We start from the raw sequence: 27,853 nt of genomic DNA, 5'->3' as shown, positions 1-27,853 counted from the left end.
CCTAAGAAGAATAGAGAGGCACCAGGAGGGGAGCACTAAAGAGGGGATAAACTGAGGTGAAGAGCCTTGAGCAAATATGATGGGGTTGTAAGAAGAGCTCTAGCAGGAGAGGTGGGCGGACTCCAATCCAGTGGGTGAGATGTTAGGAGTGAGGAGGAGGAGGGGAATACTTACCCCATAGTGAAGTAGACTCGCCCATCCGTAGATTGACTCCTATACTTCAGCAGCATATGCATCAGTGCTCGCCTACACTTCGTGGAGGGAGTGCCATTGCAAAATGGTGTTAAACTGCACCTCCTTTTCTTCTGAGGGTCGGTCATACAACAGGGTGATTGGCTCCACACAGCCATCCTCTGTAGGGTACCAGGAAGAGTCTAATGCCTGCCCTGTATTCCCGAAGGTAGTCGTAGCAAAAGGACCAAAGACCGGTAATGATAGTTCTGTAGAAACTGGTAAAAATACAAGGCGGGAACAACAGGACATCAATGTAGGTGTTTACTATAGGCCACCTCAACAAGCAGAGGATATGAATGAATGCTTTCTATATCAGATGGCCAAGTTCTCAAAAAAATACAATAGTATCATACGAGATTTTAACTATCCAGACATTTGTTGGGAATCTTTCTCTGATAAAAGTAATGGATCCAACAAATTCTGATCGGCTCTTGCTGACAACTTTGTCTTCCAAAAGGTAAAAGTGAAAAAAGGGGATCTGCTATTTTGGATGTAATTCTTACCAACAGGGAGGGAATGGTTGAGGAAGTAAGGGTGGCGGGGACCTTAGGAGGCAGTGATCATGCTATCCTTGAATTTTGGTTAAAAAGGGAAGGAAGACCTGAGAAAACTCAAGGTTGGATTTTAGAAAGACAGATTAATGAACTCAGAAAGAAAATAGGAAGGATCCAATGGCTGGATGTTTTTGAGGACAGAAATGTCCAAAAAGGTTGGGAAATTTTGCAAATTAGATTCTCAAAGCACAATCGTTAACAATCCCTAAAAGAAGGAAGAATGGGAAGCATTTAAAGAGACCAGGATGGATGAACTTGCACACGTTACAAGAAAGAAATGTTTATAAAAAGGAAAGCGGATTATATTCTAAACTCTTCTCTCCTTACTCACTTTAACAATTCTGTCCTTTAACAATGCTCTCATTTTCCACCCCTTTTTCTTAAACAATTAAGTGGTAGTTATGCTGACATGTTATTATATATGTTATGCTGACGTTACTGAAGGTATCTATCTTACTTACTTGAATTTTCAAAAAAAATGCATTTGTAAAAAAAAAAAAATGGGAATACCTAAAGAAGAATATAATGCAGTCTGCAGAAACTGTAGGGCAAGTGTCAGAAAAGTTAAAGCTAATAAAAAATTGAGGCTAGCAAGAGAGGCCAAAAGCAATAAAAAATGATTTGGGGGGTTTGTCAAAAGCAAAAGAAAAGTCAAAGATGCTATAAGATTTTTACAAGATGAAAATAGTGAATTGATCGAAAATGATGTTGAGAAGACTGAAATGTCAAATCCTTTTTTTGTACCTATTTTCTCTCAGAAAGCAAATGTAACATCACCTGATCTTCACTGTGCTATTGAAGGAATAAAAGAGCCCAAACTATCTATAAACAGAGAAATGATGAGAACACACTTAGCTAACCTAAATGAATTCAAGTCTCCAGGTCCAGATGAATTACATTCTACGATACTGAAGGAAGCAGCAGAGGTAATTGCTGAACCACTCACCATAATCTTTGAAGATTCCCTGGAGATCAGGAGAAGTCCCAGTAGATTGGAGAAGGGCAAATGTCCCTATCTTCAAAAAAGGGAATAAGGTGGATCCAGGAAACTACAGGCCTGTGATCCTGACTTTTATACCGGGAAAGATCTTTGAACAAATTATTAAACAGCATTAATCCAAGTACTTGGATGTGTGATTGTTCTGAGTAAGAAAAACCAAGTAATCTTGTAGATATGATACCTTTTATACAAGATGTTATTGCAAGCTTTCGGACCCACTCAGAAGCTTTCCCCAGGCATAATGAAACAGATTTGGATGGGTCACATATACGCATGATCACATGGGAGGGTACAGACATGGTGAACTTAATTTGCACTAGATAAATACTAGAGACCGCATGAGAGGGCACAGACATTGTGATTATTAGAACTTAGATAAATATCAGGGAGGGAGGGATGAGCAAAACAGTAAATAGTCAAGTGACAAGAAATGTGAAAGTTTATAATCTCTACATTGCTGTTAGGGGGTCAACACCAGGCCAACCTGTCACATCCACTGTGGGTTTCTCATTTCTCACAATCTCCACTTGTGTAAAAACCCCCTTCTGAGATTCACACCATTTCTGATAGTATCAAAGACTGTTATAAACCTTTATTCCCAAATTCTTCTGTGACTGTGACTTAAAATTGCCTTAAAGTATGATAACTCCTATATGTTGTGTCCATGACTAGAGAAGTGCTTTGTCACAGGTAATTCTGGCTATGGAACATGTGAATGTCCCAGGGATCTTATAGTCCTGCTGTGTGTTGATGATCTGTATCCTGTCTGTGGTCAGTACAGGTGAGTAGGTCTTGCAGCTCCTTACCTTGAAAGGATAAGTTCCTTTTGTGTGTCAGAGGGCAATGCTGATTATAAGGTTCCTCAAATTTGGAGGTTGCCTGTAACACCTAAGGGGAGGGTTCGTGAATATGGTTTTCAGACGGTCATCCTTGTGTAAGGTATGATAGAGTTTCTTTGCAATTTTCCTTAGTATCTCTAGCTGTTAGTTGAAGGTCACCACTAGAGGTACACAACAGTTTGTTTCCTTCTCTGTCAATTGGAGCAGTTGATTTCTGGGTATCCTGGTGGCTCTGTTTATTTGGTCATCAATAAGTGTGGGATGGTAGCCCTGGTTGAAAAGTGTTCTTTCAAGGTGGTATAAATGTTCCTCTCTGTTTAGTTGGAGCAGATCTGGTTGTATCTGATGGCCTGGCTGTAGGCAATGGACTTTTTGATGTGTTTAGGATGGAAACTGTCCCATCTGAGGTATGTGGACCGATCAATTGGTTTTCGGTATAGGGATGTCTGTATTGAGTTGTTTAAAATTTTAATGGTGGTGCACAAAAAGTTGATTTCTGTGTATGGGTAGCTTAATATCAGGTTTATGGTGGGGGTGAAATGCGTTGAAACTAATGGAATTGTACTAGTTCTTGTTTGGTGTTGGTTCAGAAGTAGGCCACTGGTTTGCTGGGGCAGGAGATCAAAAAAAGTCACTTTCCAGTGTTGCCATGAAAAGGTTGGCATATTGCGGTGGCATTTTACTGCCCATGGCAGTTCCAATGAGTTGCAGAAATCTCTCTTTGCCAAAGGAGAAAATTGTGTGTGAGGCTGAAACTTGTGATTTGTAACACGGAATCAGAGATAACCCCATTGGCCTCAAACTATCCCTGGCAGATGGTCCAATCAGACTTCTTTTTGGCCCCTAGTTCCTCCTGTGTTTGAGTGCTTGAAAGTCCTGTTTGTCATGGAAGAACTTTCAGTCTTAGTCTCCTGAAATATTCCTCCATGTCACTGCAGAGTACTATTTTGTCGAGCATTTTAGTACAACAGAATGAAAATCCCCTGGAGAAGTTACCCAGTTCCACGTTACTGGGGTTGTGAGATGACAAATTGATAACAGAGCTTGTTATACCGGTGTCCGTTTCCTGTTGGGGGTTCTGTTCTATCCTGCTGATAGGAATGGAGTAATTAACCACAGCCAGTTTGGGTTTGTAACAAACAATTCATGCTAGATTAAACTAATTTCCTAGTTTAGGAATCATGGACTGGATTGATCAGGTAAATATACTGTGTCCAGACTTCAGCAAAGCAATTGACAAAGTATGGGATCTACAAGACAACTGTTAGGTGTCTGAATGTGTCACGTGGGGTACCACAAGGCACTTTCCTGGGCCCAGTGTTGTCCAACATTTTTATAAATTATCTGGATGAGGGAATTGAGGGGAAACTGATCATATTCGACAATGCCCAAAAGTAGTCTAGAGAAGACAGAGGATTCAAAAAGATCTAAACAAGCTTGAACAGTGGGCTCTGACTAACAGAATGGTATTTAAACAGGCAGAATTGTAAAGTCCTTGGAGGAATTCGGCTACAGAGCAGCATACGTTTAAAAAAAACAAAAAAAAACAACTTTGGTATACTAATATAGATTACAGACTGAACATGAGTCAAGTGTGCCTTTTTGCTGCAACATCTAACACAATTCTAGGATGTATTACAAGAAGCATGGAGTCTAGATCACGCGTAGGCCTGTTTCACACGGGCTACAAAATCTCGTTACAAAATGCATGTATGTGAGGCCCATGGTTTTCAATGGGTTCTTTCAGGCTACAACACATCTCATGTGGAAGAAATCATAGGCTTCACATACATGCGTTTTGTAGCAATGATTTTGTAGCCCGTGTGAAAGAGGTCTAAGTCAGACCTCATCTGCAATACTGTCACCAGTACTGGGCATCCCAATTTAAAAAAGACCAAAAAAAAAGGATCAAGTTCAGAGAGGAGCTACCACGATGGTGAGCAGTCTTCAAATCATGTCCTATGTGGGACAGTTAAAGGATCTGTGAGTGTTTAGTTTGCAAAAAAGAAGGCTGAGAGGAGACTTAATAGCTGTCTACAAACATCTGAAGGGCTGTCACACTGCAGAGGGATCAGCCCTATTCTCATTTGCACCAGAAAAGACCAGAAGCAATGGAATGAAACTAAAAGTGAGGAGACACAAATTAGATATTAGAAACAACTTTGACAGTGAGGGTGATCAATGAGTGGAACAGCGTGCCAGAGGCGGTGTTGAGTTCTTCAATGGAAGACTTCAAACAGAGGCTGGACAGACATCAGTCTGGGATGATTTCGTGATCCTGCATTGAGCACGGGGAGGTGGGGGGTAGAGCCCGGTAACCCTGGAAGTCCCTTCCAACTCTACCATTCTGTAGATAGAGGAGCTATACGAGAGAACTACAACTCCAAGAATTTCCCTGGCTACCAGCTCTCGCCCTATAGAAGAAAAAGGACCAACTTCATCACTTCTCCTCTCTCTTACCTGAACCATAAAAAGCCCCACTGCCTCATGTCACATGATGATGACATTTTGCTTCATCACCACTCCTCTATACTGTTGACTTCCACCCCCTCATGTACTGGTCACATGGTGACAGAGTGGACATACCACTATAGACAACAGCTCATCTGCCCTGCTGTGAAACCATTTTTACGACAAAGAATAAAATTAAACAAAGTCAGCACTCCTGGGATTGGAATCCAAAGAATAATAGCTAACAAAAGGCAGACTTATCTGGTGTGGGCAGTCCACCATGCCTGGAGTCCCGTTAGGTGATTGCATTAAAGTATAAATGTTAATAGGGATGCAGATCCTTCCTGATCACATGGACATCTGAGATGCAGGAGAGCATCAGTGGGGACTCCAAATCCAATGCGGGTGGAGGGAAACAAAGTAAACACAAAATGTATAATTTAAAAAAAAAACAAAAAAAAAAAAAACAGCGCTCCAAGGGGCGAGTCATAAATAAGCAGGAAATAACTTACTTCACAGGGGGGTTTTAAGCAAGAAACCCCCTAATCCTGGTAGGCGAGGATAAACAGCGGTGCTCCCAGCAGTGACGTAAATATCCAAAGGTATTTTATTACAACATTGCAGGTGCCAGCCCTCCATACCAGTATGTTTATTCATTATTTTAATTTTGTTTGTAATTTGATGCAAAATACTGACCCAATACTGCTGTGTGAATAGTGCCTAAGGATGGTTTCATACAGTTGTGTGCCATTTTTTGAGCCAAAGCCAGAAATTGAACAGGCAGGCAGCCATACTTCTATATTTTCCATATCCTTCCAGAATCCAATTCTGGCTGTGGCTCACAAAACTGCCTGAAATTCTGCCACAAAATCCTGGCTGTGAAACTATTCTAAGGCTGGGTTCCCACTGAGCGTAAATCTCGGAGAGGGACCGCATGGAAATCCAGAGATTTCCACGGCTGAAATGCAGCTGTTCGGTGCGGGTTTTGAAGTGGCTTCACCACCTGTAGTCCGCTGCGGCCATGTTCCCCATAGAAGAGAGACGGCCGCAGCAGACACAGCACGACTTTGATTTCCACGCAGCATGTCAGTTTCAGCACGGCTTGGCCGCAACGTCTTCTCCGCAGTATGTTGGTTAGTCTAAAGTTAATCAAAAATGGTTGATTTCAACTAACCTGATCATTGCAGCCGACAGATGACAGTTATTGCTGTAATGAAGGGACATCTGAAGTTTTCCACTTGTAGGCTGATGAAAACGCCTTCTGTAAAAGAATGTTCCTAGAAAGATCTTTGTCCTTCACCCAGTGTCAATGAACAGGTATGGCCAGTGAGGGACTAACAGCCAATATATAGTAACATCTGTACGGCAGCATCACCGAACCAACTGTTCACCAACTGTTCGCTCAACGGTTGTTCAGCCATCACACTACTTCTATTGAATGAGTATTGCTGCCGTTAGCCTCCGTAGACTAAACACACGTTATTCCCTGTTCAACATACATGTATGGGTAAGCTTAAAGTATCTATTAGGTACTGATGAAATGGCTTGTCTCCATCCACACATTTCCCCTTTTAAGCAGCTTTTGCTACTTGCAGGTATTCAGTCTTGTATTATAGGGTTGCACGACAAACTAAATCTGCCAGAAGTCTACTGCAGCTCATTAGTTTATTTTTCCAGAAAGACTGCCAGATAATCCTGTTTTATTACATAGACATATCTTACTTAATACACATACTGGCCATACATGACCTATCATTGGGCCTGCTGCCAGGTAGATCTGAGACATCTCACCACATAGGCCTGGCTTTAAACCTCAATCTTAGGCCCCATTCAGATGGCAGCATTTGGAAGGCAAACAGGGATGGAACCTACAGAAGTAGAACAGATTTACATCTCTTCTATATGTTGGACTCACTCTTGGTTTTGGCTTTGAAATACTGCTGATTCAATCTCTTTTTACGGTACATTTACACATTACAGTCAAGAGCATCATCTAAAACCCACATGGTTTTAACAGGTAGAACACATTCACGCTTCAGCTGTAAGAACACAAAACTGTGCGGCCATTAGCCGCATTGTAAAACCAAAGCAATTCACAGTACAATTGCTCGATTTACAGATGCAGTTCAACTGCAAAATAGGGGTGTACCCTTAAAAGGGATATTCCGCTTACAACAAGTTATCCCCTATCCACAGGACGGCAGATGACTAGTTTAACGTGTGGATCCAACTGTTCCTGAGAATGGGGGTCTGAACAAAGCAGAGATGGCGCAGGCACACGACCACTGCATTCATTTCAGTGAGAGCGCTGTCGATTGCCAAGTACTTGAACTCTGCAGTCTGACTCCGCTCATTTGGGGCTACCTCTGCTGTCAATTTGGGGACTCTCATTCTCAGGATTGGTGGGGGTCCTAAAGGTTGGACCACTAATCAGCTATATATCCCCTCTCATGGATAGATACAGCTTGTTGCAACCAGAATCCCCCTTTAATCCTCATTCAGAGGCTGTAGACAGTAGGCCTTACGACCATAACGCTCTATGATACTGTTTGCGCAGGTCATTACACCCACAGTCGGGTCAGTGACTTTTGGCAATACTACAAATGCTAAAATGCTGCATAAAAGCCTCATTTAAATACTTGTACATTCACTGTCCTTCACCAGATTACCCGTAAATGTAAAAGAACAGTAAAAATGAAATGTAAAAGTACCATGAGAAAATGTAGATCTAGACCAGCTTTCCCTCACCGTGTGACTGTAAATCACATTGCTTTAATTCTGAAACTTTCATTGCATAGAGGAATAATTATAGTTTAAGAAAATAAAGTCCGGAAAACTAACGAACACAACGAAAAGTTTACTGTTTTATAAAAACGTATGCATTCAAAGCAAATGGTAGCCAGAGTGTTATGAAACGAGGCCGTAGAAAACTTTTGAAATGATGCCTTGTGAGTGACATCTTTCCATCGTTACTTAGGGGTTATTTGCGCTATAATATATTTTATGTACTTTAGAGAAGGGGCGGCAAAAGTAAACCTGATCAGTACCTCTAATGGTGTTAAATGAATACTTACATTTTAGCATTGGTATATTTTTCAGCAATGATTACATCAAACGTCTTCCAGCAAATTAGCCCTTTTCTGTGATTTTGAGTTTTGCTTTCAATGTAACAATGGACCTTATTTTAATTTTGAAGCTTTTTCCCATGGATATTTGTCTGCAGTGTTGAGTATAGACTGCTAGATTTTGCATAATAAAACACTTCCATTTGAAAAAGGGGTTACCCAGGAACAAGCTGTTAAGCCTGCTATAGAAGAGGCTGTGCTGCCCTCCCCCACTGATATGAAGTCTTTATTTCCAGCTGCAAAGCACCGAAGTCCCAGCAGAGACCTGTGACCACAGCAGCTTATTGGCCAAAGCCAACCAGTGTCTGCAGCGGTAGCACAGCCCAGTCACTCACTGCAGCTGGAAGTAAGAGCGGCGAGACAGCCTTGAGTTATGGGCAGTTTCACAAAAAAGGTTTTGTCTCCGTATAACCCTTTACATTTGTAAAACCTTGGGATGGTCTGAGTTTTGTTTTTACAAGAACTAATGTGATATTCTAAAATAGTGTTCATCTCCGGCAGCCGAACTTTCATGAAGACCTTGTGAATGTAGAGGTGTCAGAAAACATCACATCTTTGCTAGACAATATTTCGGAGCACTAGACAAGTCTAGCAGGTTGCAGGGTTGGATCTCCATGCTCCAGGGGGCTTCATAGTCTTCTAGTAAACAAATAAAGCATTTCAAGGTCTCCAATAGGGTCGTTTTACATTCTGGTTTTTGTGGTAGTTTTACGTGCAGTTTGTTGAACCAAGGCCAGAAGTGAATCAGAAAGGAATGGGAGATATAAAAAGGAAGGGATTCCACTTCTCCTTCCTGCTGGTTCCATATCCGTCCTTCGCCAAAAAACGTTCACAAAAACCAGAGTGTGAAACCACCATTAGGCCACTCTGGCACAGGAGTCTGTTAAAATGCCACGTTAACACATTTTCAAAACTCATTCTACAGCATTCAACGCATCCCTTCATTACGTTGGGATTAGTTACATTAAAAAGCGCAGAAATGCACTAAAATAAAGCAGATGGCGTTCAAAAATTGTGGTGTTCGAACGCTAGTCTGAGAAGCCCCGTTTGAAACACCACGCTAAACGCTGTAAAAAACTGTGTGTGAGAGGCTTTAGGCTCATTCAGAGGTAGATTGGCCAATTGTATCCTCAAGAAGGTACCCGAGTGGAGAGTAGCTACCGATGAAGTGTCTCTTGCTCCAGAGCTCCCGACTTAATTACAGGGACAGCACATTCCAAAATGATCCTGTATTGCGTCTTAATTACTCCCTATTGGTATACAGGATCAGATCTCAACGCTTTTTGCCAGGCTGCTTTTCAGATTACAGCTTATTTTGGCAGGCATGCCTTGTAGAAATGGACTTTAAACCTTTACGAAATGTATGACCTTGTCCAATGTCTACATATAGTAACTTTAGACTGTCATACATTGACCACCCCATTATGAAGCTGAATGTAGGTCAACACAATATATGTGGCCCCCACAGGAAAAAGGAAAAGGAATGCTACATGTTGATTTCCGCTGGTCACTATCTGGAAAGAACCCATTCGCTGTGTTCAGAGCCTCCATCACAAGACAATAGCACTATTTTCGCTGGAAATACAACAGACAAGATAAGTCACTGTGATCCGTCAGGCGCTGCCAGTGTCCGTTATGGTATGGGGCCTGATGTGAACAGAGCTTTAGTATATTTTTCAAGTTTCTTTAAGAACATCCCAGGATACGGTTAAGTACACATCACATACTGACTCTGCGTAGTGATACCTGGCCCGACAGTCTGGGGCCCCCTTTTGTTTATCATCAAGTGTACAAGAACAATGTAAAATACACATCCTGTACCTGCATGTTTCGCTCTGTCAGTTCGGCCACTCACTTCTGTGTGTCAGGAAGGATATCGGTTCTCCTTAAGGAGAGCACCTAGAAGGTGTGTGAGGACACTTATAAGGCCATCAATCCCTAGTCATTGTTATAAGGCTTGTCTAAGTAGTCTGACATTGCATTGCAGGAATGCTGCCTTACAATAGGTGGCGCTGCAGAGGGATTGTTCCATCTACACTGCTGTGTAGCATGTAACTGGCCTGAGGTGTACAAACCTTGGGAATTGGCCACAGCGATCAAATCACCCAGAAATGAGCAGACTACTAGAGCAGTGTGGACTGGCAAGGGGAGGAGTGAAAAGAGTGATTATAGGCGCTTTTTTTTATTTTATTTTTTTTTAACTTTACTGCTTAAAAAGCAACATTATTACGAGTGGGGTCATGTGGGAGAAATATTCCTGGGGGCTCCTTCACACTCGCGATCATGATTTTGCAGCAAAAAAATAATGGCAAAATGAGTTTTTGTTCACGCGAGGTAGCGATATTTTTTTCTGAAGAATCTCACACGCTGCCGCCTGCGATTTTCTCGTGCGATAGTCAATAGGAGTTTGTTTAAAAAAGCAAAAAACAAAAAAAACATAAATCGCAAGTTTGTGCATTGTGATAAAAGGAGGCCCCATAAGGAAACATGGGAGCTTAAAAAAAAAAAAAAAAGGAAAAAACACAAAAAGATAGGACAAACTGATTTCAAGTGTATAGGTGCCCTTAGTGGGAGGATTTCTACCACGTGGTGACACTAAAGAGAGGCCATTACTGTGTGCGGCCTACAGGGGCCATTCTGTGGAGCCCCAAACTACTGTCAAAGACCACTATAGATGGGGAAATTGGCTCCTTAGTTTTCTACTTCACAAAAATAGATCATTATAGCAGTCTGGGCCATAAGGAAAAGGGAAAAATAAAACCACACCATAAACAAACACGGACAGAGTAAATTAAATACTTATAACAAGGTTAGAGATTCTCCAGAAAGACATGCAACTTCATGATGCCAGCTTAGTAGCATTTGACTGTAAATCATACACAAGGCAACCCCCCCCCCAACCCTTCCAGTCTTTCCTCTCGGCCGTTCATGTTGTTTGGGTAGTTTCCAGGTAGAGGGTAAATGACAGCAAGCACGACATACAAAATGAATAAAAATATGACTGATTTAATTACAGATTGAAAATTTCCAACACATCAGAAAACATCTTTATCCCACAGAAATCTTAACCAAGTAAGAGAAATGCCAACTTATTTCCTGAGGTATTCAAATTACCTTTAGGAAACAAACAAAAATAAAAATATAGAGATTTCTGAAGTAAAATACTTTTTGATTGCACGGTTTTGAAAGAATGTCTGAAAGCTTTTGTCACCAAGTGTTAAACAAAATTTCTCTCTTCTTAAATATTTATAATTATATATATATATATCTATGTATATATATACACACATACGCAAAATGCATACTGGATTCCTCCATGTAACTATATGAGCGTTAAAGGTAAATACTCTGTATTTACAAACTTAAAAAAGTGAGGTTTCTCTGAATACAATTCAATTATTTCCAGGTACTGTGTAAATAGAGGAAGCTTTCAAGATAATACAGATGAGCAAGAAAAATTAGGAACCCCATCAACCAACCAGTGTTAGTCTATATACACTGCACCATAACACCACATGTGGAATCTCAGGATGACGGCGTCTACTTCAACGTGGCATACGCCAGGCTGGCTTTAACAGATTAAATGACACAGTCATCAGTTCTACCCATTTGCGTTCAACGTTAACCAGCCATCACAAATGGGGAAAAAAGGGGAAAACTAAATTTGGGGGAAGGGCTATAGGAGCTCTTATAAATAGAAAGTAATAATGCTGTTTGTAGCAACAAATTAACAAAAATCAGTCAAAGCCCTGAACCAAAATTACAAAAAAAACAAAACTGAGCACTTTTATTTGTCACTACAGGTTAATCCACCTCCAATAGTCAATGAGATATTGCCATTAGGTTTGCTGAGGTGCGACTAGTAAAATAAAAGTTGAAGACCAGGTACCTTTTTAAAATGTATAAACACAGTGTAGATCATTACTGTACATGTACTCTGCTGCTACAGCTTAGCTGTAAATCCCCCACACACAATGGCATGGACATTACCCTTCCTACCCACCCTTTAAACTGTACATCAAACAATACAAAGTTTTTAATGTCTCCCACCCACTTACAAAAAATAATACTCTAAAAGCAACCTACTGCAACTTTTAATTAAGACGAGTACATAGATTTTAAACCAATTGCTTTAAAGCAAGAAGGCGGTATAAACCTTCTAGGAAAAATGTTTGTTTTTTATAAAAGAGGTTAAGAAATATAAGACAATTTACACATTTAAAAACTTACAATAAATAAGAGATGCAGGCATTTTCTGTATATTGATAGTAGGTTTTAGAATCCACACAAACATCTTTAGGATGTTTCAAAAGTCAAAGCTGAAAACGCCTTATTGTTAGTATAGGGCATCGCCAAGCTTTCCCAAATCACTTGATGCCAGCAGGTAGAGATCTTACAGCAAATACTGAGCCTGGAGATGATGGAGCATGTGCAATGAGACTGTGGCTTCAAAAGCAAAAATCCAAAGTGCCCATTCTAGTAAAATATAGCAAGATTGGATATGCAGACCGGTGGAAATGCTGCTCATCGAGAACAGAGAGTGGCTTCTGAGAAAACAAAAAGGATTTCCAAGTCCTGCAATGCAAGTAAAATCTTCTTGTTCTTTACAGCTTTCCTGATGAATATCACAGCAGATTCATGATAAAGTTATATAACTGGTTCAGCACCACAAAATGGACCGGCAGACACGAACGCCTGTCTTGAGTTGCAGGATCACAGGTTAGCCAGGAGAGGGCGTTATACTGTTCCAAAACAAACCTAGAAGGTAGAGCAAAAAACAAAAGGCATCATTTCAAAGTGTTCTTTACATTAAATGGGACTAAAGGATTTAACTAGCTTGTCTCCGGTTCATACATCAGCCCAACTAAAAGTGATGGGTGCTCAATTCATAGCAGCAGCTCCATACCTGAGGACATCTGAAGTCTGATTTGAATCCAGTGGGTGCGAGTGTTTGCTATGCAGCAACTCATCTGATTGCACTGAAGGCACATGAAGGTGCAGAGAGGCCTAGAACAAAAATGTGAAGTAATCACAATTTATGTAGATATTCAGTAGCACACTGTATACCACAAGACTCTGCAATTGAAGACTTGGACTCTGTTAGCGTCACATTACACTATATACATCCATTCACTCCCTCCTTGTACTGTCAGACTGGTAAGCATCAATATACCATTTTTGCTGAATAGAATAATCGTCTAGACTCTAGAATAAAATATCAAAGATTTTTGAAAATCTCCCCTTCTCTGCTGCTACTGTAAATGCTGCAAATGTTCCATGCGGGAACATATATACACCGAAATAAACACCCCCAAAAAACACCTTTCTAAAAAGTGTGCGCGCCTTTTGGTCCGACATCAGAAGGGACCAGCATTGCAGGCCCCTCTGACTGCTTCCATGATCAGTTATAGATCACACTTCTGATCGTGCGTCACTGAGTATCACAGTCTCTGACATACAGGAAGTGCAGTAACAGACATGGGGAGGAAGTGTCAGAAGTCAGAGCCTGTGTCAGCGACGCCCAGACAAGAGCTACGCAGAGAAAGACATTTTTTAAAAAGTATTTCTTGGCAGGGTTTACTACCCCACTAGAGGTACTAGGGGCACTGTTACCACCGGGGTCACAGAGGGGGCGAGATTACTATACGGTCACTGCAGCTATCCAAATCTACTTAAATCTAAACCATTGACTTCTTTAGATCGCCAGAGAAGTTGTAATTAGAATTAGTTTTTATCCTATTTTCTAATGTCTAAACCTGGGTGTTTCTCAGCTGGTACATCCTACAGTCTGAAAGAAGTCTAAACTATCTACTGAATTTTTCAAACATAGGGGCATATTTACTTTGACCAGCGTTTTATATATAGAGAGTTCAAGTCAAGTCAGGGCTAAAATGAAGTGTGCCAAATGTATTGAGACGCAAACCTCTTATTAGATTTGTTGCATCTACAGATGCGGCAAATCTAAATTCTATGCCAGCTGCTGTAGATTTCAGCAATTTACGCCAGTGTCTGGCATAAATCATAGGAAAAATGTGCCGGAACAAGTGGATCAAAGAGACAGAAAAAAAAAAATAAATAAATAAATCACAGGCAATATACTCCGTCTGATCCTGGGACAGAATTTTGTCCTGAAACCAGAGGATCACTTTAAGAATAGATCTGATTTGAGCAAGATGTACTGTAACACTTAGTCAGTTATTTTCTGCAAAAATGTGACTAAGTTACATAAAAGCAGTGGGTGGTGCTTTTACAATCCAATAGGTGTCTTTCAAGCCACATATGACTGATGAGGGTTCAGCCACTATAAAGAGTAATTAAACTTTCAACTAACTTCTGACAGGTCATAGAGACATGTGAAAAGTATTGATCAGTGGGATCCTGCTGTTGAAACCCCTGCTGATTACTAGGAGGGGGCTGCAGCGCTCACCTGAGAGCTGATCCCCCTCACCTGTTTTAGCTACTTAAGGCTGGGTTCTCACACACCGGAATCCCAGCGCAAATTTCACGGTTTGGCCACAGCGAAAAAACGTGAGATTTCTGCCAGTAAAGCGCTGCTTCAAAACCTGTGGCACTTAGCCGCAGGTTTTGAAGCGGCCTGGCCACTCGCTTTTCTGTTGCGGGCGGCGCTTCCATACCGCAGCGCAATTAAAAAAATAAATAAATAAATGGACATGCTGCGGCCAGCGAATCCACGGCACAGCGCCGGCTTCTGCCGCGACAGATTCGCCGTCCTGTGTGGACAAGAGTTCTCAGAAATCTCGTCCACAAGGCTGGCTAATCCCGGGATTAGCCGCGGTGAAATTCCGGGCGGAATTTCCGCGGCGAATCGGCCCTGTGTGAACCCAGCCTTACACTTCATTCCAGCAGGTGGAGAGAGCCACATAGAGTTGTAAATTGCTTACTATAATAGACCCCTGTGCAGGCAGTCTTCCGCTGCTGGGAGGAGCCAAAAAAAAAAAAAAAAAACACACACAAAAAAAAGAAAAGCTTATTACTCGCATCTCTCCATGTCCAACACAGCAACTCCTGGTCTCCCCTGACACACATTATGTACAGGCTGCAGCAGCCTGTAAACAATACATCAGAGAGGAGGCATGGAGTTGCATTGCTGGACACAGCAGGAAGACGGGAGAAGCTGGTTTCTTATTTTTACACAGAGGTAGTCTCAGATAAAACATTAAATAAGGCTGACCACTCCTTTAAATCAATTTTTTTCCCTATCTCTACAACTCAAGGCTAGAATTTGTGCTGCTGTAGTTTATGCAGTTCTGTACGCACACATACATATATAACATATGATGAGATTAAAAGATTGAGCGTATTATAGTGTCCCTACATCGTTTTAAATTACTTTAGCTATTAGTTTAGCGAAAGGGTTAAAATGACCACAAAAATTTTGCAGCTTACTCACATGAATATAGATGCTCAGAAATTCAGAATGTAAGTGTGCTGATATCACTAAAAATCAGCTGATTTCATATTCCAATATATAGCCCAGTCAGTTTAATAAGTTTAGAATGAAAAGCTGATGTATATGTAAAAGATCACCGGTCTGACAGGCATTTACCTTAAGAAACAGTGGGCACTGATTTTGTGCTTGAGGGCATGCTGACCAAAACCAGTCAGGCAATGGACCTGCTTTGGCAGTTGAAACAAAGTAACCTAGTGCCAAGGGTTGTTGTAAGATGTTGGTCACTTCATCATGAGATTCTGTAGACAGTAGTCGATCCGTTCCTTGACCCTAGAGGATGAAAGAAGCCAATAAAGCAAAAATGGTTGAAACACTTTCCCACATTTATATTAATTACAACAGAGAAAAGACTGACAATGGAGTTAGCAAACATTACTTCACCTAAACCTGAAGTATGAAATAATTCGCTTAGACTTATCCGTGCCATCTCCACATATTACGATAAAGTACTAAGTTCTAAATAACTTCCTTAAGCAGGCTGTCCCATTTAGACAATGGGGGAACATTTATTAAAGGGGTTGTCCCGCGGCAGCAAGTGGGTCTATACACTTCTGTATGGCCATATTAATGCACTTTGTAATGTAGATTGTGCATTAATTATGAGCCATACAGAAGTTATAAAAAGTTTTTTACTTACCTGCTCCGTTGCTGGCGTCCTCGTCTCCATGGTGCCGACTAATTTTCGCCCTCCGATGGCCAAATTAGCCGCGCTTGCGCAGTCCGGGTCTTCTGCTTTCTTCTATGGAGCCTTTCGTGCAGGATGCCGGCTCCGTGTAGCTCCGCCCCGTCACGTGCCGATTCCAGCCAATCAGGAGGCTGGAATCGGCAATGGACCGCACAGAAGAGCTGCGGTCCACGGAGGAAGAGGATTCCGGCGGCCATCTTCACAGGTAAGTATAGAAGTCACCGGAGCGCGGGGATTAAGGTAAGCGCTCCGGTAAGCTTTCTGTACGTCCCTGCATCGGGGTTGTCTCGCGCCGAACGGGGGGGGGGGTTGAAAAAATAAAAAACCCGTTTCGGCGCGGGACAACCCCTTTAAGGCCAACATTTCAAAAGAGGATTTCCCTGGGCAGAGGATATGTGCATGACCCATCACAAATTAGATGCATCTCAGCCCCGCTGTGCCATTTATACTGAAATGTATCCATGGTCCGACCTGGCATACATTTCTGGTATAATTTACGCCAGTTTCTGGCATAAATTATACACCATGTTGACCAAAGAATTGAGCCCCCACCAGTCCTGTGCTGTCAGACAAAGGGAATACACAAATCGGATGTGCGATCATGATATAAAAGCAGAGTATCACACAGGTGCATCCCAGCACAGAAACCATCAGGATGCCATGAGGTGTCGAGTTGACAGACTTCCAATGGGGTCTGGTGGTGGGATGTCGCCTGAGCAACTGATCAGTACGGGACTTTGATCTTTTAGGGTCTACTGTTGGCAGTGTTATTTGGAAATGGAAACCATCTGGTGTGTGCGGTGCAGCCATGTTCAAGGAGACCTTGTAAACGGATAGAGCGTGGACAACGAAGCCTCTTACGAGGTGCAAAGGATCATACAAATCGTACACCTAAACACTCACTCAGGAGGTCTCACAGGACAATGAAATATCCATTAGTACCAGAACCATCTATAGGGAACTGCACGCAAAGGGTTACCATGGACGAGCGGCTGCACACAAGGCCAACATCATAGCAGTGAATCACAAAAGTGCCTTCAATGGTGCTTGGAGCGTCGTTCTTGGACTGTAAATAAGTGAAAGCAAGTGTTGTGGACAGCTACATCACAACACACCATCTTCCAATTGGGTGGCCGCATTTGGTTATGGTGGTTGCCTGGAGAACAGTTTCTACGTGACTTCATTGATCCAACAGTGAAGTTTGGAGAAGGTTCGGTTCTGGGTGGCTTTTTTTTTTTTTTTGTTAAGGACTAGGGCCATTGGTTATAGTGACGCCCACCCTCAACACTAATTGGTAGAGAGGCATTTTGGACAATGTGGTATTACCTACCCTGTGGCAATACTACTTAACAGCTCAGTGTCTCTACCAACAAGACAGAGCACCATGTCAGCCAGCACGCAGTGTTGAGGTTTGGTTTGAGGAGCAGAACATCTGCAAACTTTATTGGCCAGCCCAAAGTCCATATCTCAATCCCATAGAGCCTTTATAGGACGAAGCAGAATGCCATATCTGTGCACGCCCAACATGCCCATCAGCCCCTGCATCACTATCTGAAGCACTCCTTGAGGAATGGAGGCAAATTCCTTCACACATGTATTTGAATTTGGTGGAAAGCACCCTAGAGGGTTTACTGCAGTCATTGAGGCCAATGACAACCTGACACTATTGAAAAATGTAAATAAAATCAAAATTCCATCCCCTTCTATGCATGTCTCAATACTTTTGTCAACCTGGTGTGCATGACTAGCAATCTGGGGTGGCCACGACGCCTCATATATAAAAGATGCATGTCGACATTTCTGTGGAGTCTACACCAAAAATTTATGCCAGGCCTGACCTGGTGTAAGTTTGTTATAATTTCATGCCAGTTTATGGCATAAAACTATACATGAGTGAGTCAGACTGGGGTGACCACTCACCTCAACAAGCCCTGCCTACTTTCTTCCCTTAAAAATGGCAAGTGTGGCACAAAGCTAAAAATTGCAGAATTCTGCACGAATTCTCACTTGCAAAAATTTTTCTCCTCACCAGAAGCCTAAATGAATGTCCCCCATTATGCCATAGGAGCATCATATGAGGGGGCTGTCAAAGAGCTGCTGCAAGGACCAGAAGGCAGTATTGTATTGCTACAATGAAATATGAGGTCACCTTCATCTTTGTCATAGCATTAAAAATCTTACTGACAGGGGCTTCAAAAGCCAGATATGATGGTTTTTATGTAGTATCCTGATAGGATTAATCAACATTGTGTTCATTTCCCAAATTACTTTTGGATATTAGTCAACAATTGTTATTTTAACGTTAGGCCGTCTGCAGACGGCCAGGTCAGATACCGCTGCAAGAATTCTTCCAGTTGGATGCGGCCACTACAGAGACCTGCGGCTCACCTGCTCCCGGGTGAACATGCTGCAATTTGTTTTCAGTGTGTGTTTTCACGCGCACAAATCACAGCTGTGTGCATATGATTGCGTACATGCATGCAGTTCTATGGCAGCGGGCATGGGTGGAAATTCTGCAGGAAACCCACCGCGGAGTTTCCACCCGTGTGTAGGGGGCCTTAAATGAAAATAAAGTAACTTAAATATTGTATTACAAACAGTATAAGGGATTTACCTTGCCAACATCACCTCCATGGGGGTAATGAGATCCAGGTGAATGGCCTGGGGATCCACTGGGCGATGCAGGAAAAATATTAATGTTAATAAGATCCGGATCCAAGTCTTCAGGTGTATCAAGCACATCAAAAATCCCCATGCCGTCTGGTCCATCTACCATACAGGAAGGGAGTGGGAGAAAAGAATAAGGCAATCATTTTTTGGCTACAATAAATATGAGCAAATGAAAGCGTTGAACCAGCAGGCATGAAGTATGCCAATTATAAAGCCCATATGAAACTATACAGATTACCGATGTGTACATAAGTATTTGTATTGCACCTAGGCTTGTACGGTACTTTACCAGGAGATGCATATTGGAGGTCAGAGAAACCAAACTACTTACCGTTATTAGTACTGAAGATATTCTCGTTGGTGTTATTTACAGATGCCACTTGCACAAACGCTGATGTGGGGAAAACCAGAATATGAGTGCAGGATGTGTCCTGCGGCGTGTTTAGCTGTGACGTTTGCATGGTTAATGTAGTGCTACGTCCAAAAACTGAACCAGTTGAGACAGAATCTGAAAAAATAAATAAAAAAGAAAGCTTTATTATATATATTCAAAGTAGAACATATATTAAAGTAAAATACAATCGCACTGCGGATTGAACACATACATACAGCTCAATAGAGAGTTCATACGCATGGAATACATAGTAGAAAAACAAACAAACAAAAAAAAAAACCGTATGCATTATTTCTCCGAGTACGCACACAGTGTGAGTTCTAGACACTTGAATGCGCTTTGTACGATACCTTGTCCATATGTGTATGGGCAGCGATTTCATACACCTCCCCATTCTGAACAGAGCAGGGAATTAAAAAAAAGTTAAACTGCGCATATACGATTCCTAGGTATTAGCAGTCTTTGCCGGCATAGCGAATGGCTGGAAAATGTGTAAAACACTACAGGGAGACCTGCAGCGTTGTATGCATATAGCCGTGGGCGTGAGCCGTAAGGGTGACTTGACGTGGGACAACTGTGGTCCAATTAGTCACTCAAGAGTAAATTTAAGCGATAGTTCAATGAAAACACAGCCAACAAGTGAAAAGGAAATGGTCCACTAGTAGCTTCATTTTAGTTCACCCAAAAATAGTTAATGGTTGATTAATTCTCGTTTGGAGTAAACAGGCAATTGATTGTCTTTCAACAACTAGCCAATAATTTTGCAGGGAGGCGTGCTCTTCACTAATTGCAAAATTGAAGCGGTGAACAATCGCTTTGTGTAAAAGCACACAATTATTCATATTATAACAACTGGCTGTAGCGACTAATTCAAGTGTCTATTCAAGCGCTGCGGAATATGTTGGCGCTATACAAATAAAGTTTATTATTATTATTATTATTCTGGCAAGAAATTGTCCTGTGTAAAGCCTCCTTTATAGCAGTACGTAGCTGGAAACCAGTATGCACAACTGAATGAGGAACATCAACATGGACTGAAGGAAAAACTGGGATTGCTGCCTGCAGCAACACATCAGGGCTCATCTTTTCTTTCCAGACTGCTCTAGAAAGACAATGATTGGTGGCTACTGGCCATCAGACAATTTGGTAATTGAGGGCTATTGTCTGCATGCTTTCACTATCTTGTCGGCAAATCACACATTCTTATGGCATCTGGAGTGTTTGGGTTAGATTCTCTGTATGATGAGATTCTGACTTTACCAAGCAGGAATTTTTTTCTCTAAACTAAACACACACATCAACCCATTTTATCCAAAAATGGTTAAAGCCCCTAAAAGGTAACAGTTTTTTCGTACATACCTGGCATGATCACAAATGAACCCTGTGGCTCCATGGCTACCAAACAAGCACTAAGGATGCTGGGAGAATCGGCTGCAGATATTCCACACATTCGACACGTATCCTTCAACCTCTTGCTCAGTGATTGCAAATTTCGACGGCTCAACAAACCACTCCAATCTGTATATAAAGAATAAAATAATCCAGTAACATTAAACAAAGTTTAAAATGTGATATTTATATATAAGTGCGGGTGACCCATTTACATGCACCTTCAATGCAAAAAATAAAATTATGAAAACTATGTGAACAAATTTTTTACCTTAGGAGATATAAATTTAATTTCCATAAACACTTATAACAGCATAGTTGTATGAAATCTCATCAACCTAATTGAGCTAATTGCACTAGCAACTACCTTAAAAGGGACTGCAAGGTTTCCAATCTAGAGATATGCAATGGCGGGGCGAGATTTAAAATAAATGCATATTCATATTCACCTGCCTTCAGTCCCCACAGGCATCACTAACTGGCTCCCGATGCTCTGCCTATGTCTGCCTACGTCAGGTGACTGCTGTGGCCTAAGGCATCATGGCGCCCAGGACATGAGCTCTGATACCAAGACTTCGGAAGGTGATGCCGCAGCCTCCGATTAGCTGTAGCAGTCACCTGACTAAAGTGGCAGTGGATGTGGAAGGAGCAGCAGGAGTCCATTAGCGATGCCCCATATTATTTTAACTCATGCCCAGCCATTCTTTATATTTCAGTTGAAACCACACAACCCCTTTAACAGTGAGAAACATGTATCATAGGTTTAATGCCACTTCAAAACTTACCTTTCAGCTCTCCGTGCCCTATTCTTCCCAGACGGCCAATTACAACTCTCCATGGTAAAGAGCTCATCTGTACAAGTCCTTGGCACCATTCCCATAGCTTCTGCAGACCACTGCGGCGAGCGGAACCTTTTTTCCGCCGAGCTCTGTAATTTAAGGCCAAACAAGTTTCACATTCTCTACTGGATAACAAGTACGCAGATACAGAAAAGAAAAGAAAAACAAAAAAAAAAAAAAAAAAAAAAAAAAGCATCCACAGCCTTTTATACCATTTCCTTACCGGTTTGGCACATCAATGTTAATGATGCAGGTTTCCAAGAGCTCTCCATAGAGATCTGTGCAAGATGCCAAGAGCCACTTTTGATCATGAGATAAGCAGTAACCGAGGAAGAGAACATTGTATTTTTGACCAGCTTCTCCAAATGTTTCACCAAGCTCTGTCTGCTTATCTTTGACTGGAGCCAGAATAAATGGTGGTGTATACAGTTTAACACATTCCGGCCTCTATGAAAAATAAAAGATGTTACAATTTCATATTAATGACAAGTTTGCAATATAATTTCAGCTGACCCAGTTTCACTACTCAATGTACCTATTAGATAGTAAATATAGGCGATATATAGTCTTTAAACTTACTTCTGGACTTTTCAAAGCATTTTCAATGGCCAGACCCGGCCCAAAGCCAGTTAAAGTTTTCACATTTGTAGAGCATGGAAGTGGTCTTCTGCACTGGGTAAACACAGAGAAAGCTAGGGACTTCAAATGCTGAGTATAAATCTGCCGATCCTCATGTCTCACTGGTTGAAGAAGATATTGGCATGGAACAATCTAAAAAGAGAAACGGGCAACTGAAATATTGCAGCGTACAATGTTTGTAGTCAGTGTGATTTTACGTTTGTTTGCATGCTGGAAAGGTTGTCTTCTACAAAGATTACTGAAAGAGCAACAATATGTGAGCCAGGAGCACTACTTCAATCTGAGAAACTCCAGAAACATTTACATTTGAATACAATCAGGGATTGGTTCTTGGCCGCAGCTCCAGTAGCTGGTGCGTAGATTTGTATTGTACTCTTGCACATAGAAGAAAATAGTCAGAATTTTATAAACTGAAAAAATGATATTAGGGAACAAAATACCTGCACAGAAACGGTATTTCTGATGTGTGTTGGAAGAATATGCAACATTTCCAAGAAACAGCGGAGAAGCCCCAAGGACCACATACTGGAGGAACTTGAGCCATCATCTTTATTTTCGTACGTGAAAGGGTCAACAATGTAAACCACAACAGCTGGTGGATAGGTGATGGCATGAGACTCTCCATCAGTTGGAACTCCAACCTTATCGCGATCCATGGTGCTAAAAAAAGCAGATGGTACAAAAGACTGTTTTTACACAATGTGAAGTAGCAAGACCTGCGAGTCACTTGAAAGTCCCAACACAACTTATATTAATTTCTTTTCATGTAACTTTAAAGAACGCATCACAAAAACTTAGAAACCGCCAAATATTTTCTTCTTCAAATAGAAAGGGGATTAAAAAATTCCAAAAACACAAAACCCCCCCATTCATAGCACTTCACTAGCAGCATAGATCGCCGCAGCGCGAGATCAGTGTTGTCGCGAAATCTTACAGCTTTCACTGAATTACTGAAATCTGTACTTTAACCCAACTACAGAAGGGTGATAACACAGCAGTTACCGATCGATGACTGCTACGGTAAAGTGCAGACAGTGCTTGCTTAATGAAAGCTGCAAGATCTCACATTGTGACAACATATGCTGAATGGGGGAGGCACTGAATGCCAGGATTCACAAAACCCGCAGGTTCACCGATGTGGGGTGCCATGCATTTATACATATTTTAATGCAAAACAACCTGGAAAATTCCTATTGATATCAAGGAAAAAAATAGAATTGGAAATTAAACCCCTTAACTACCACCCATGTGTCTTTTGACAGCGGCTGTTAAGGGGCCTTATTCTGATGCATACGCCTTTTTATGGCCAGGAGGAGCAGGTGCTCAGCTGTTGGATGACGGCCCAGCACCTGCTCTAAGGCCTCTCTCACACAGAAGTTCTTTTCAGCTTTCAGTGCTAAACCCTGTCAGAGGCTTCCATTGTTTTCAATGGAGCTTCTCGATCTCTGCACTTTTCAGCGCAGTGAAGCAGAGTCTGTTCTATTTTTGAGTGTTTAGCGCTCCTTATAAATGAAGAGTGCAACAAGGCAAAGCGCCGTAATTTAAATCACGGCTCTTAACACAACGCATGTGTGAGAGAGGCCTAACAGTATGGACCAGAGAAACCACTAATCCTCGCTGCTTAACCCTTTACAGGTCGCAGTCAATAGGATAGTGGCATGCAAAAGGCCAACAGTGGGAGGAGTCTCCCTCTGTCACCGATCGGATCTCTGCAATGTGATTGTGGGGTCCTGATAGGTTGCTATGGCACCCGGAGGCTTGAAGATGGCCTCCGGTCTGCCAGGTACAGTGGCCTATGAGGACTGGTCCCTGGCTGAACTTCATAGGCTTTAGAATACATTGCTACACTGAAGTATAGCAGTGTATTATAAGAACAATGAAAAGTGGTGAAATTCAAGTCCCCTAGTGGGACAAAAGCAGGTAAAAAAGGTGGGAAATAAAACAAATTCTAAGATACAGAAAAACAGAAGAAAAAGGTGGAGGAAAAAAAAAAAAAAGCCAAAATGTCTCATGTTCCTAAAAATGGGATAATTGAAGATTGGAGCTCATCTCCCAAAAAACAAGACCTCAGACCTCTGAATGGAAAACAAAAAAAATAAAATTTAATGGCTTAGAATGCAGTGACACAAAAGAAAGTCTTTTTAATGCTTTTACCGCACAGAAAAAAAGGAATGAAAAGAAAAAATTTGTTATAAATTTAGCATCACCGAAATCGTGCTGACCTGCAGAATGTTACATTTATACTGCATGCCGAATGCTGTAAAAATGAATCCCACCCCCACAAAAAAGCGTGATAATCTTTTTCATATACCCCTAATAAAAGTTACAAATAATACAATCTATTATATACACCCCAAAATCATGCCTTGAAAATACAACTAGTCCTGCAAAAAACAAGCCCTCATACAGCTATAAATGGAAAAATTAAAAAAGGTACGGCTCCTGGAATGCAACGATGAAAACTAATGAAAATTGGTTGGTCATAAGGGCATAAAAACAAACCCATCGCTGAGGGGTTAAAAACGATATGAAAAAATTATATAAAATATATAAAAATTGTTTGAACGACAGTCACAAAAATTTAATGATTTTAATGGAGAGAAGTAAATAAAAAGGACAGTGAAATTCCCATGATAGGTTCCCTCCTCAAGTCTCCATGTAGCAGGACTGTCAATATATTGGCACGACAATATTACAAACTTTCTGAAAAATGGTAACGGGGGAATTCATAAACAAACCATAAAGATTCAGAAGTTCCCCAAATTCACTTCTGCACCAGTGTTGGACACCTCTCTCACCTTTCTGTAACCTCAGATGCTACCGCAGACTGTTCACTTGACATTCCAGTGGTTTGCTGCAGGTTCTGTGGCTGCTGCCCTGCTTGGTTGTTCTGGACAGAGTTGACTTGTGTTGGGACCGAATTCGTGGAGTTGTTCATGCTCCCATAAGGAGGAAAGCTGGTGGTTTTGTTTCCTTGTAAGGAGCTTGTCCCATTTGCAGGGCCAGAAAGGCCTGGTGTGGTTGTAGAGGGCAGAGAACTGCTTGGAGTTGTTGAGTTAGTTGGTGGAGCTGGGGTTATGGATGACGGAGTGCTGGGGTTTCCAGTGTTACTTGTGGGAAGAGGCTGAGTAGAAGTAGCCTGACTAGCAGGAGGTGCAAGGTTCGGTTGGCAGAGTAAAGAACTATCCAGTGGTTGAGAAGCAAGATATGGCCCTATAGGGATAAAAAGTGGAAAGGGTAGGAAATGTTAAAGGGGGTTTTCTAGGACTTTACCATTAATGACCTGCTCTCAGGATCAGTCACCAATAGTTGACTGGTGAGGATCTACCACTCAGCATCCCCACAGATCAATCACCAGTGGACAGAGCTGACAACTTAACCGAAGTGGACTGTTGCACTTCAGACAGTCCAGTTTGCCATTGAGGGCACAGCTTACATTCAATTCAATACCAAACCAGGCCATTGCGCTATGGACAGAGCTGTCTGCTTCATATACAATCCCCAACGACAGTGGGCACAGAAAACAGCTGGTTGTCAGAGGTCCGCTGCTCTGGATCTCTGCCAATAAACTACTGACAGCCAATCCTGAGAAAAAGTCATTGTCAAGTCCCAGATATCCCTTTAATTGTGCCCTATGGTTAAAGTAAGGCCGCCTACACAAACAGATTTTTGCTGCAGGCAATCGCAAAGCGGATCCTAAGCAAATACCATCCATAGCATGCTATGGAAAACTGCTTTTTCCTGCACACTTGTGAAAACCAATTGCAGTTCCTACAAGCAGGAGGGGAAAAAAATAAAATAAAATCACAGCATGCTTTATTTTTGCATGGATGGCTTCCAGTGAAGTCAATGGAAGCCGCCTGAACCGAGGCCCTTCCGCAATTAACATTGCAGACAGGTCACTAGGCGATGACGCAGGGGGAAAAAAAAATCTATACTGTGCATGTCCGACAGTAGCTCGCTGCGACCATCCACAGAACAGGTGAATAGGAAAAAGTGACAGGTACGCAGGGTCGCCGGCTGCAGTCAGAGTTGGATTCTGCTGCAGGCTTCCACATGTGGAATCTGGCCTTGCAGGCAGCCTCAGTATGTTAAGATAATCCATCACACTTTATATAACTTAGGGGGAAAAAAAATAATAAAAAAACAACAACAACACACACTTTCTGCTATCACTTCCTATTAGAGGCATTTATCATCCCTCTCCACCACAGAGTAATAGAGTTGCCTGCTTTGGCCAATTCAATTCTTTGTGTGTCTAGTCAAAATGTAGTGAATGCGTCATTCGCTGTCTAAGATGCTGATCACATTAGTATCAGGAAAACTGCTCAGTAATGGCCATGAAACCAACCGGTTTTAGTGTAGTGCAGTGACAGGAGTGACTTGTAACGTGACTGTTTTTTGATTGCAGGTATTATGGAGATGTTAAAATAGTCTGGCCAATAACCATCTAAAAACCGTTCCACTTTCAGCTAGAACTTACCTAGTTCATATTTGCACACTTGTGCATATAATCGTAATTTGGAAAAGGCTTCATTGCTGCCGCTAGCTGCCTGAGAAAACCACTCAGCAACAGACTTCTCAGAAACTTTTTTTGCTGCAGTGGACCCAACTCGCATAATACCATCTGTTAATTGCTTGGATATTGCTCGATGCTGACCAAGTCTGCAAGACTGAAAAGGAAAATGCACACAATGATTATGGAATACAAGATTACAAAACAACGGAAGACATTTTTATGTGACTCTTCTGCTCATCGTTATATAAAAGCAGCAATTGTGGATAATGAAATTTAACAGCTTCACAATCAGTAAACCTGACAAAACATTTGAATTTTTAGGACGTTCTTCCCAGCTTGTCATAAGTCTTGTAAGCCATTTCCATAATTTATGACTGCAGACTCAGCAGTTTTCCATTCAAAACATGGAGCTATTGTGCAATTCACTTGTATGGATAAAGCAACAGACCTATTGCACACATTTGACTGTCCCATTCATCTGCATTGAGATTTCAGAAGTCAGCCAATTCAGATGCATGCAATGTATATTCAGATACAGAAGTGTGGCAATAATGATATTCTTACCTCATACATTGCAGTGAGATCCCGAAAGAAACTCTTAGCTCCATTTAGAAGTGCTTCATTTTCTGGGCAAACCACAACATAGGCAATGTCACGTTGAGAGCCATACGGTTCTAGCATCAGCCTTTCCCAGTAAGGCAGGGCAAAGGGAGAGAGCACCAGAAAGTCATAATCATATCCAACCAGAAATGTGGGGATTGGCAGTGGTTCTGGGGATTCATCAGTTCCTAAAGTCAGAATACAACGGATGTCAAAACAGGAGTAGAAGTATTACAAGGAGGGGTGCGTTCAGCTTACACAGACACTGTTGTATGACAGCAGCTATGTCAGCTGTTGGACAACTTGTGCGCCTACCATCACCAGCAACGGACGCACATCCAACTTGCGCTTTTTGTTTTATTGACAATTTTAAGTACAGGATGATTCAGACAGAATGATGCAAAGGTAAAGCTGATTTATTCAGACATGAATTGACATACAACA

The 27,853-nt window shown here is 41.7% G+C and overlaps 1 protein-coding gene across 1 annotated transcript in view; it reads right to left on the bottom strand.

Moving 5' to 3' along the window:
• Positions 1–11,193: 11,193 nt before the first annotated feature.
• Positions 11,194–27,853, bottom strand: part of MED13 (mediator complex subunit 13) — an 83,510-nt gene continuing 66,850 nt past the window's right edge. Inside the window, exons 18-30 of the mRNA XM_066575097.1 lie at positions 27,374–27,597; positions 26,774–26,963; positions 25,089–25,503; positions 22,731–22,950; positions 22,231–22,422; positions 21,875–22,098; positions 21,598–21,740; positions 20,783–20,941; positions 19,361–19,537; positions 18,974–19,128; positions 15,771–15,944; positions 13,110–13,210; positions 11,194–12,961 (exon numbers count right to left, since the gene is read on the bottom strand). Coding sequence (XP_066431194.1) covers positions 12,829–12,961; positions 13,110–13,210; positions 15,771–15,944; positions 18,974–19,128; positions 19,361–19,537; positions 20,783–20,941; positions 21,598–21,740; positions 21,875–22,098; positions 22,231–22,422; positions 22,731–22,950; positions 25,089–25,503; positions 26,774–26,963; positions 27,374–27,597 — 2,507 coding nt within the window. The 3' untranslated portion in view covers positions 11,194–12,828. The remainder of the gene's footprint in view (positions 12,962–13,109; positions 13,211–15,770; positions 15,945–18,973; positions 19,129–19,360; positions 19,538–20,782; positions 20,942–21,597; positions 21,741–21,874; positions 22,099–22,230; positions 22,423–22,730; positions 22,951–25,088; positions 25,504–26,773; positions 26,964–27,373; positions 27,598–27,853) is intronic.

Source organism: Eleutherodactylus coqui, chromosome 1 (assembly GCF_035609145.1).
Source record: "Eleutherodactylus coqui strain aEleCoq1 chromosome 1, aEleCoq1.hap1, whole genome shotgun sequence".
Taxonomy (NCBI): Eukaryota; Metazoa; Chordata; class Amphibia; order Anura; family Eleutherodactylidae; genus Eleutherodactylus; species Eleutherodactylus coqui.
This window is presented reverse-complemented; position numbering and strand designations above follow the sequence as displayed.